The sequence below is a fragment of the Elaeis guineensis genome, chromosome 1 (genome assembly GCF_000442705.2).
Source record: "Elaeis guineensis isolate ETL-2024a chromosome 1, EG11, whole genome shotgun sequence".
Taxonomy (NCBI): Eukaryota; Viridiplantae; Streptophyta; class Magnoliopsida; order Arecales; family Arecaceae; genus Elaeis; species Elaeis guineensis.
Genome location: NC_025993.2, coordinates 26,288,738 through 26,301,208, shown reverse-complemented (window position 1 = coordinate 26,301,208; position 12,471 = coordinate 26,288,738). Strand labels below are relative to the sequence as shown.

General features: G+C 34.1%; 1 protein-coding gene across 4 annotated transcripts in view; it reads left to right on the top strand.

Annotated features, from left to right (window-relative positions):
- LOC114912865 (LRR receptor-like serine/threonine-protein kinase IOS1) overlaps positions 1-12,239 on the top strand; it is a 75,246-nt gene extending 63,007 nt beyond the window's left edge. For 3 of the 4 annotated variants that reach the window (XM_073251447.1, XM_073251435.1, XM_073251432.1), the window contains 5 exons: positions 8,496-8,791; positions 8,891-9,017; positions 10,337-10,405; positions 10,501-10,693; positions 11,514-12,239. In XM_073251447.1, coding sequence (XP_073107548.1) covers positions 8,496-8,791; positions 8,891-9,017; positions 10,337-10,405; positions 10,501-10,693; positions 11,514-11,964 — 1,136 coding nt within the window. In that variant the 3' untranslated portion in view covers positions 11,965-12,239. The remainder of the gene's footprint in view (positions 1-8,495; positions 8,792-8,890; positions 9,018-10,336; positions 10,406-10,500; positions 10,694-11,513) is intronic. The other variant, XM_073251442.1, reaches the window with a different exon arrangement.
- The last annotated feature ends 232 nt before the right edge of the window (positions 12,240-12,471 follow it).

Here is a 12,471-nt window from a genome sequence, read left to right as displayed (position 1 = left end):
TGCTAAATCAAGAGATTAAGTTAACTCTAAGAAATTGGCAAGTTTGACTAGTATTTTTTCTATCTAATCTACATCAAGCAAAATCGGTATCTGAATATCCTATTAAGTCAATTGATGAGTCCTTAGAATACCATAGTCCTAGAGTTTTGTGTCAGTTAAATATCTAAGGATTCTTTTAACTACATTCAAGTGTGATTCTTTTGGATTTGATTGAAAGCGAGCATAAAGACAAACACTAAACATAATATCTGGTCTACTAGCAGTTAAATATAATAGAGAACCAATCATACCTCTATAAAATTTTAAGTCTATATTTTTACCTCCTTCGTCCTTGTCAAGCTTACATAATGGGCTCATGGGTGTATCAATTGCTTTGGAGTTCTCCATTCCAAATCTTTTGAATAGTTCTCTTGTGTACTTGCTTTGGGTGATGGAGATTCCTTCCTTTGTTTGTTTGATTTGAAGTTCGAGGAAGAATGTAAGTTCTCCCATCATGCTCATCTCAAACTCTCCCTGTATGAGCTTAGTAAAATCTTGACAAAGAGTTTCATTAGTAGACCCAAAAATAATGTCATCAACATATATTTGTATAACTAATATATCATTTTGATTTCTTTTAATGAAAAGAATTGTGTCTACATTTTCTCTTGAAAAACTATTATTAAGCAGAAATTTGCTTAGCCTTTCATATCAAGCCCTAGGTGCTTGTTTCAAACTATATAATACTTTGTTTAATTTAAAAATATGATTAGAAAAAGCATGATTTTTAAAACTTGGAGGTTGTTCTACATAAACTTCCTCAGCAATATATCCATTTAGAAAAGCACTTTTGATATTCATTTGGAATAACTTAAAATTCATAAAGCAAGCATATGCAAGTAGAAGTCTAATTGCTTCTAACTAGCAATAGGTGCAAAGATCTCATCAAAATCAATTCCTTCTTCTTGATTATAACCTTTTGCAACTAATCTTGCTTTATTTCTTATCATATTTCTATATTCATCCAATTTATTCCTATATACCTATTTTGCGCCAATTATTGAATAATTTTTAGGTCTTGATACTAAAGTCCATACACTATTTCTTTCAAATTGATTAAGTTCTTCTTACATTGTATTTATCCAATTATAATCTTTTTCAGCTTTATCTATGGTTTTAAGTTCAAGATGAGAGATAAAAGCAAAATGATTGAATGCATCTCTAAGTGAAGAGCGACTTCTTACACTATGTGTAGGATCACCAATGATTAGTTTCTTGAGGTGATTGTGATCATACCTCCATTTTTTGGATAGATCATTTGTACCTTGAGGTTGTTCTTGTTGTTCTTCACCTTCCTCATCCTGTTTGTCTTCATGTTCTTCATCATCTTGAATAGTTGAGTCTTTTAGAGTGATCTCCTTCATCCCTTCTATAAGAGGATCTACATCATCAATACTTTCATTTTTTCTTGAAAAAAGACGTTAGTTTCATTAAAAATAACATGTATTGACTCCTCTACTATTAAAGTTCTTTTGTTGAAAACTCTAAAAACTTTGCTAGAAGAGGAGTAACTAAGAAAAATTGCTTCATCGGATTTTGCATCAAATTTTTCTAGTCTTTCTTTACCATTGTTTAGCACAAAACATCGACAACCAAAAATATGAAAATATGTAATATTTGGTTTTCTTTCTTTCCAAAGCTCATAAGGAGTTTTCTTTAAAATTGATCTAATTAAAGCATGATTTAATATGTAACATGCCGTGTTAATTACTTCCATCCAAAAATATCTTGGAAGGTTGCTTTCACATAGCATGGTACGGACCATTTTTTCAAGGGTTCTATTTTTTCTTTCTACTACCCCATTTTGTTGGGGTGTCCTAGGAGCTGAAAAGTTGTGGTCAATACCTTTTTCATTACCAAACTTTTCAAAATCTTAATTTTCAAATTCGGTTCCATGATCATTTTGAATATTTTGAATTAAAATTTTTTTTTATTTGTGACTTTTCAAAAAAATTTTGAGAAAATATGAAAAATTTCATCCTTATGTGCCAAAAAGAAGACCCATATAAAATAAAAAAAAAATCATCAATAATTACAAAACCATATCATTTTTCACCTACACTAGTAGTTCTAGTAGATCCAAATAAATCCATGTGCAATAGTTCTAATAGCCTAGAAGTTGAAACAATATTTTTGGATTTGAAAGAGACTCTTGTTTGTTTACCCAGTTGGCATGTATCACAAATTCTATCCTTTTCAAAATTTAATTTGGGTAAGCCAGTAACCAATTCCTTTTTAATAAGTTTTGAAAGTGAATGCATGCTAATATGTGCAAGCCTACGATGCCAAAGCCAACTAGTCTCATTAATCTGGGCATTCAAGGCTACTAGGCATTACATGTTTATTTTGGAAAGATCATTCAAATCTATCATATAAATATTACCATGTCTATGCCCAACAAATTTAATACCTTTATTAATAGGACTAGTTACAATGCAAACTGAAGATTCAAAAATGACTTTATATTCTTTATCACAAAATTGACTGATGCTTAATAAATTATATTTTAAATCATCTACTAATAAAATATTTTCAATATACTTGGAGGGAGTGATACCAATGTTACCTATACCGATAATCTTCCCTTTGCCATTATCTCCAAAGGTGACCATCCCTCCATTTTTAGCATCAAGTGTAATGAATTGGGATTCATCACCAGTAATGTGTCTTGAGCACCCGCTATCAAGATACCATTTTTGATTTATTTCTTGAAATACAAGACATACCTACACACAAGAATCAAGTTTTCACTTTAGGTATCTAAATTTTTTTGGATCCTTTTTGGTTAGTCATAATGGTTCCTTTTGAAACTCATATTTTCTTTACATTGAAATTTTCAGATTTGTTAGAAAAATATGAATAGGATTTGTGTCCTACTCTACCATATTTAAAATAAGTCATATTTGAAAATTTGTTGCATGATGAGTTTTCAAGGATATTTTTCAAAAATTTTTATTTCTTTAGAGGGTTATATCCAAGACCGACTTTATCATAAATGGCCTTTTGATTGTCAAGTATCATGTGAAGTTTATTTGAACTTAAAGTGAACTTCTCAACCATTGGTTTTAACTTGACAATCTCATTCTTTAAGTTCAAATTTTTTTGAGATAGGATTGATTTTTCATTTGAAATACTCTCATTTTCTTTTAGTAAAGATTGATTCTTTGATTTTAATTCTTTGTTCTTTACTCCTAGCTTCTTTAGTTCATCAATTAAATCATAAAATACTTCATGAAGTTCTTCAAATGTAAAGTCAATAGGAGTTTCAGTATTTACCTCATTTTCATATGCCATAAGGCACAAGTTGGCTTATTCATTTGAGTCTTCTTCAGAGCTTGACTCATCACTTCCATTCCATGTAGCCATTATGGCCTTCTTCTTGTACTTCTTAAGATTTTTCTTCAGTTGTGGGCATTCAGACTTAAAGTATCTCGATTTCTTGCATTCATAATAGATAAGGAGTTGCTCTTTATCCTTTTCTGTACTATGTTCTCCTTTTGTAGGTGGCCTCTTCCTCATTCTTTATTTTTTTTTTCAAAAACTTCTTAAACCTTCTAGTAATGAGGGCCATTTCTTCATCCTGCTCTTCATTTTCTGTATCATCGGATTCCTCATCAGGTTGAGCAGTGGATTTAAGGATGATTATCCTCTTCTTTTTGACATCTTCTTCTTAGTGTTATTTCATGCTTAGCTCGTGAGTCATCAGCGATCTTAGAAGCTCCTCCAAGGGTAAGATATTCAGATCTTTGGCTTCTTAGATTGCAGTCACTTTGGCCTCCCAAGTCCTTGATAAAGATCTAAGAATCTTTCTCACGAGATCACTAGTAGAATAAGACTTACCAAAACTTTTTAGATCATTAATAATATCAGTAAAATGAGTAAATATTTTAGTTATTGATTCATCATGCTCCATTTTAAATAGTTCATATTTATGCACAAGCATGTTAATTTTTGATTCCTTCACTTGATTAGTTCCTTCATAAGTTACTTCTAATCTATCCCATATTTCTTTAGCTGACATGCATGTTGAAATACGATTGAATTCATTAGCATCTAGAGCACAATACAAAACATTCATGGCTTTAGCATTTAGTTGAGCCATTTTTTTATCAACCTCATCCCATTCTTTTTCGGGTTTGGTTGATTCTACACCATGAATTATTTTAGTGGATGTTTGTAGTCCATTTACTATGATACTCCACATATCATAGTCAAGTGCTTGAATAAAGATTTTCATCCGAGCTTTTCAATAGGTATAGTTTGATCCATTGAAAAGTGAAGGTCAGTTAGTGGACTGCCCCTTGGCTAGTGAAGCACCAACTTGAGTTGCCATAGATCTTTAGCTCTTTGATGGTTAAATCAAAGTAGGGCTAGAGCACCGAGCTCTGATACCACTTGTTGTCCAGCTATGCAACCCAAGAGGGGGGGTGAATTGGATTTCTAAAAATTTTAAAATTAACTTACAACTATGAGGATTAAATGAGCAGGATAAATATGGAGAGTGAAAATTATGCAAGGCGTAGAAGTTGGATGCAAGAATGCAAGAAGTTAAGGAGATTTAAAAATAGAGCAAGTAAGCACAACACAAACAAAAAAAATTATAGTGGTTCGGTGCCAACTTTGCACCTACATCCACTCTTCAAGCTCCTACTTGAGAATTCAAATCCACTAAATCTTATTCAACCCGAATACAACGTCAGAATCTCTGACTCTAGCTATTTCAAGCTAAAATACTTATTTCTCAGGTACAAGCCAATCCAATACAATCTGATTCAAGGTTCGGATCAACCTTTTCACATTTTGAGACTCTTCCAAAACAAAAAATATCAACTCAAAAAGAGTATAATAGTTAATCACACAGAAATACAGATGTAGCTCCTTTAATGAGTGAATAAAGTTTTAAATACACTTTACACAATAAGAAAGAAGCTTTTCTGATTTTTCTCAAGATGGTTTAAGACTTGAATAAGCTCTTGAGGGATTGGTGGACTTAAAATAAAAGCTTCTTTAACTTCAAGAGGGCTCTTTTCTTAGGGTTGAAATGAATGCTTGAAGAATATTTTCAAAACCTTATTGATTCCCTCCTTTAAGTGCCTTTTATAACTTCAAATGATGGTGGAGAGTAATCTGGGCTGAAATAGAGCCGTTAGAGCACATTAAATGGGCATTAAATGTGGCCAAAATGAGTTAAAAACTAACCGTTGCGGAGTTTTTCCGTCACAGGAGTCGACTCATAGGGTCGACTCATACACATGAGTCGACTCATGGGGTCGACTTCTGTGGCACAGAACAGAAAATGACTGTTCTGTAATTTTGAACTACACAGCAGCAGAGGTTGACTCATAGGGTTGACTCATGCACAGGGATCGACTCATGGGGTCGACTCACAGGATGTGCCAATCAAAAAATTCAGCATGCTGTTCAGCTCCTTTCGACATGAGTCGACTCATGAGATCGACTCAAATATATAAACATGATTTTCTTTCAAAATATATATTCAAAAATATTAAAATTGCCTCCAATAGATTATAAATCTTCTGTTCTTGCTCTTGAGGCTTCCGAATTAGAACTTGGTAAAATTATGATTTTGCCTCTGAAATACAATAATTTTTTTTTCAAGTCAAAATTATTAGTAACCCCCTCAAATACTTTGTAATCATCAAAATCAATTCAAAGAGCAACAATTGTCCCTCTCAAAATACTACGTCCAAATTTTTATCTTTCATATGCTGATGGTGAGTCAATTTTTCAATTTACGAAGTCACTCATGGAACCTCAAATAGCTCAATTCTATCCTTACAGGCACAAGCTGAATGGCATTAGCTACACTCTCTCCTTAGGACTTGTTTGGTTCATGAGAAGTGGAGAGGAGAAGTGGTAGTTCTTGAAAAGTGAAAAATAGTTCTCTTATTTGATTGGAGTTTTAAGAGGAGAGAGAATGAAAAAGGCTCTTTCCATGGAAAGATACTTCTCTTGTTTTATGGGAAGTAGAAACTCAAGGAGATGGTGAGTTTTGGGACTTCCTATGGGATAAAAATTGAGAATCTTTTTCTTTCCAAAAATATTTCTTTAAGACTGTAAATCAAAAACAATGATGATGATGCTTTTGTAAATATGTGATTATGAAGCATATAAATTCTTGAAAAATATCATTTAAATATTATCCTTATAAATACTAATATAATATTACCCTAATTTTTATATTAATATAATATAATATATTTATATAAATATTATAATACTTATAAAATATTAATATTATTTTAATATTTATGCTAATATAATATTTTTATTAGTTAATATAGTATTTGTATGAATATATCAATATTAATGTTAATATTATATTTACATCTTTACTAGTAAATTATATTAAAGTATTAATATTATAATAATATAATATTGACATAAATATATTAGTATTATATTTTATTATTATGATTTAATATTATAATATAATATATTAATGTTATATCTATATTTATATAAATATAATATTATTATTTATATGAAGTTTGAGTGCAAAAAGGTCTGATTTTATATCTATTAAGGGTATAATAGGTATTTTATATAATTTTTTCAAGAAAATAGATGCTCAATCAAACATAAGCCATTTTTTAATAAGTCATTTTGCATGGTCAACCAAATATACTAAAATTATATTCCTATAAAGTAACTTTCTAAAAAGTTACTTTCTAAAAAGAAAAGTTCTTTTCATAAATCAAACAAGTCCTTAATGATTTCCATTTCAATTCCGAACTTGATAATCTTATCTTCAAGATAAATAGCCCTAGAAACTTCTCTACCGCTTCTTTATGTAGGTTCATTAATGCTAGAGGAGTTTAAGGGGAATTGGCCATGTCTTTATAGAAAAAAACTTCATTGTAATGGTGATACTATGTCAAATTTATAACCAATGAGAACACTTATATTTCATCGATTGCCATGTATTTCACCGATTTTCGTGATGGCACCCCACACTGGCCCACCAATTTCCGACTTCTGATTGGGTTGTTACAAGTTTGACATGGTATCACCGTTGCAACAAATATCTTCTCGTCCCTATGGTTCCTTTGTATTTCATCTAAGATCAAATGCTTCATGCATGTGTCTCACTGCTCTCGACAAGCTAAATACCGGTGAGATCTATCTTAAAAAAATATGGAAGATACTTCGGGGATTGTTTGTTTTGTGATGATCTGACTGAAACCCTGGAACCATATTTTCTTTACTTGCTCCATCTTTCCTGTATGAGACTGTTTGTGGTCGATGTGGGGAATCTTAGCTCCTCCTGGTGATCCACACCCCTTCCCATCAAGTGGATTCCCTCACATTCTCAAAGAGGTCTGCATAAATCTCTGTTAATGCTAATTGCAGTGATCCTTTGGAGCATTTAGACTGAAAGAAACTCCCATACTATCTTCCTTCATAAGTCTCAGCCTGCATCTACCATTACTTTTAGAGGTATCTCTGTGTTTAGTGATTGGTCTCAGCATTGCTCTTTTAAAGATCTATTTGGTTTTGGAAGATTTTGAGCAGAATCAGATGCATTCTATCTTGTTATAAGTCTTTGGATGGGTAACAATTGGTTTGTTATCTATTGCTTCAGAGTGTCAGTCCTCTCTCTTTAGGGCCCTATTGCAACCCTTGATCTTGTTCTTACACTTGACACTGTTACCTCTGAAATCTCTTAGCTCTTCAATGCCACACTTGAACTTGCTCTGAAAATGATGAGGCTTGTGCCTAAGATGATTCCAGATGATAGCATGGAAGACAGGCCTTCAAACCATTCTGACCTAGAGTACTACTTTCATGTTCAGCCACTTTTCTTCTGCATTAGATCAGCTTTTTCTTGTTCTTCATTCTCTAATAACATCATGGTTCATGGAGGTCCGTACCTTTGTGCTCTCTCTCTCCTTTTTCTTAAGAGGATGCATATTCTTGATGTGGTCAATCAGAGACTTCAACTGGCTGGTTTCTGATGAGATTGTTCTTTAAGGTGTTGCCCATTGAGGGTTCAGATAGTTGGGTCCCCTTTCCTTCTATTTTCTTCTTTGATTTTATATTTCTACCATCTTATCTCAATCTGCTTGTAAATTACTTTTTGCTTGACAAATGCTGGGTGGCCATTCTAGTCTCCCTTATTATGATCAAAACCAAAAAAAAGAAAAGAAAAAAAGAAGAAGAAAATTGGTGTAGGAACTTGACAATGATTTTTTCTTTTTCGAAGAAATCCAAAAAATAGCATGTGTCTTGCAATCTCTTTATAATACTGTTGAGTAGAGGCCATGTCAAATAAATAATCTTCTTTTAAGCATGTATGTCTCTATGAGGCCACCATATTTCATTAAGTGATATTGAAATGAGAAGGCAAGAAAAGGCTAGAGGCGTAGCATAACAAAAACATACATGCAAAGCATTGCGCCACTCACATACTACTTTAATTACATGTTGCTTAGCACCACTGTCCTTGCAAGTACAACCAAAAAAAGCGACATCCATCGAAGACCAACCCATTCCACCAGAGAACCGTGGCTTCACATACCTAGAGTTGAAGACCATCACCAATAACTTTGAGCGGGTCCTTGGCAAAGGTGGCTTCGGGACCGTTTACTATGGCCGCTTGCAGGATGGCACCGAAGTCGCAGTGAAGCTACGGGCTCGAACATCGGTGCAAGAGAGTATGTTCAATGAGTCTCAAACTGGAGAAATTAGTGATTCCAAGGCGCAAAGAATCAAGGAGTTCCAGGCCGAGGTATGCCACAGTCATACTCACTTCTGGATTCTAATAGCTTGTGCATGATCTTTCCCCACCTGTCCCACTTGACAACATCCTGATTACTTCTGGCTGCAGGCCCTGCTCTTATCAAGGGTTCATCACAGAAATTTGGTGTCTTTGATTGGCTACTGCAAGGATAATAATTGCCTCGGACTTGTGTATGAGTTTGTGGCCCAAGGAAGTCTCAAAGACCATCTTACAGGTATGGAGCTGTACTTTCCAATCTATGGTGTTAAGTAGTAGCAAGTAATCTTTCTGAAAAAATGGTGAGAAATATATATGAGGAATGTCATATTTGGGTTCAAATACAGAAACGTACATACCAACTGCAAGGAGGAGGTGCCAACCAACTGAAGCAACTTCCACAGCATCATTTTCATATAATTTATTAGCAGAATGTTTCAATCCCAACTACTAATTTAAAAAGATAAACAAGTGGAAAAACCTTTTAGGTAGTACCTGGCTGATAGTATAATATGGTATCATGCTGTTTCGATATGTATCGATAAAGAAAACTCAGTCTTATCAAGAAAAAAGAGAGAGACAGGGGGGAAAAGAGAGGTAGAGAAAAAAGAAAAGAGACAGGGAGCGAGGGAGAAGAAAAGGGAAAGCGAGAAGAAAAGGGAGAAGAAGGAAGAGATGGAGAGAGAGGGAGAGGGAGGGGGGAGGGAGAGAGGGCGAGAGAAGGGCCATTAAGGTTGATGGAGGCTCGGAACCCTCCGTTCCCCTGTTTCGAATGAAATGAAGGCCAAGGGTCTTTTTTTTTCGGATGCTTAAAATGAAGACAACAGATACTGTCAACTTCATCTTAAACATCAAAAATAAAAAAAGGGGTCATGTTCAAGTTTACATTTGGTGCAAATGTTATAGGTTACATATTTTTTGAATTATATGATACGGTTCCTCACCAATAATATGAGTTGTTGGATGTGATCTATTATCTCTATGCTATTTACATTACAAAAATCATATAGCTTGCAAATCCTAGAGGATATGTCAAGTTGTCAAAATTTGGATATTTTAAATAAAATAAAATATTAATGCATGTATTTATTACTTGATACATAAATTAGGGGTTTTCAAGTTATATTATTTTTAATGTATAAGTAGTTTAGAAACAATAAATCATATCTAATACTTCATATCATCAATATTCGACTTCCATCATTAAGTCAAAAAAGGTGTAAATCTATAACATTTACAGTAGCTATAATATGATCCTTTTCTACACAAATATATATATGTGTGTGTGTGTGTGTGTGTGTGTGTGTGTGTGTGTGTATTTATTTATATGGCTGCTATGAACAATTAAAATTAATGTATTTCATTACAAGAAATATAAAACTATTTAGTCATATTATCTTACCTTTTGTTTTTCTCCCTCTTTTATCTTTCTTCATGTAACTGAGTATTTGTAGTTAATAGTCCATTATTGCAATTGCACATGTTCAAGCCTCCACTTATATATATATATATATATATATATATATACACATACTTGTCTAATACTATCTCTTACAGATAAAGATGGTACTAGCAGAGTCCTAAATTGGAGAGAGCGGCTTCGGATTGCAGTTGATGCCGCACTAGGTCTAGCACAATTTTATATTATTTGTTCTTTTACAACTATATATTTTTATTATAGGAATCCTTATCATTTTGCTAAAGATTAATTTGCTGAATAGGGCTGGAGTATCTGCATGAAGGATGTACCCCACCTATTATCCATAGAGATGTGAAGACCAGCAACATCCTTTTATCAGAAAACTTGGTGGCCAAGATAGCAGATTTTGGGTTGTCAAAGGCTTTCCTTACTGATGATCACACTCATGTGTCTACCGAGATTATCAAGGGCACTCCAGGATACATAGATCCTGAGTATGATTCAATAACTAGCCATGGTCGATTTCCATAATAATAGGATCCTCTTTTGTTCAACTGTGCACCATAAGATGCAGTATCATCATGGATAGCTATCATATCATCTATTTCGGAGATGGATGGTTCTTTTTTATCACCATGATGCACCACATATTACACTAACAATATCTCATCGTATTCTATAAATAAATGAGAGCTACCTATCTCTGAGATAAATGACATAGCAATTATCTGAGATTGTACCAAACTCCACATGCAAAACTTATACCATGAAAGATCCTAACACATTTGCACATTCCCTTACTTTTGCTTGTGGCACTACTTTTTCATGGTAAATAAGGTAAAACTTATAAGCCATGTAAAATTACCTAGGATCCTTTATAAGGCATGTAAAATTACCTAGAATTCTTTGCGGTGCACTATTTTCACCATAAAATGCTATGTAGTACTCAATAGCTGCCATCAATAGATGGATGGCCATCAAACAGATGTACTATGTATAATACATAAGTCCATCTTATTTAGCGGCTATCCATCTATTGATGGTGGCCATCAAATGCTGCATAGTATTTTGTGGTGCAAATTGTGCATCTGTGCTCTTGTAAAATGAGGACCAGGTATTCTCTAGCCTTTCTGCAGAGAACACGAAGCTGATGCATTCATTTGATGCATATCAGTTGAAGTGCCTACTAGAAGGCCGGTTGGGTCTTAGTGCCTGAGATTGAAAAAGCCATATCCTTTTTAACATGCAACATCTATGAGTTAACTAATGTTAGATTTATTTGAGATTACGGAAACTGATACCATTGTTATGTAGGTACCATGATACCTTCCAGCTGAATGAGAAGAGTGATGTATACAGCTTCGGGGTTGTTCTCTTGGAGCTAATAACAGGCCTACCGGCTGTGCTTAGAAACCCTGACAGGGGTCACATAGTCCAATGGGTGTGGCAGCGGATTGCCAGAGGAGAAATCACTGATATTGTTGATGCAGGGCTAAGAGGAGAGTACGACACCAACTCTGTTTGGAAGGTAACAGATACAGCAATGAAGTGCACCATGCCAACAGCTAGTCAGAGGCCAACAATGATCCAAGTGGTGATACAGTTGAAGGAGAGCTTGCAACTTATGGAGAGCTTGCAACTTGTGGTCAGCCATGAAAGAGCTCAGAATATCTATGTAGAAGCCTTGGAGCTGGATCAGACTGATTTAGTGGAAATAGCACGCATTGACATGAAAACTACGGTGAGTGGTCCAATAGTAAGATAATTAGGTGCATCTCTATGAAGTATGGACTCTATACCTGCATGTGCAGTCTGTGCTTATGGTTTGGTGTGAGCTTATGGTTGGGTGTGATTTTGTTTTTTTTTTTTTTGGGTCCATATGGTTTGGTGTGATTTGAAAGTGTATTGTTGTGCAGAAATAGTTGGACTATATTTGGTGTGGTTTGGCCTTCATTAACCGTTGGGGACGACTAAAACACTTATGCATATGGTTATTGGTAGTCTTTATGGTTCTGAATCTAGTTATTTTCTTGTGGACGATTTCTTGCTTTCATGTTTTGTTTAGCTGTAAGATCTATATGACTGATTAAGTGGTGCATATATTTTCTTCAAACAACTTGAACCTATTCCATCGAGAATATGGTATTGTACATGAGGGATGCTGTACCTTTGGCACAAAAGAATGGTTAACCTTCCTTCGAGCGAAACCACCGTTGGATCATCAGCTGCCCACTTTGAGATCTGTGCTGACAGATAGATGATGGATTTCAGG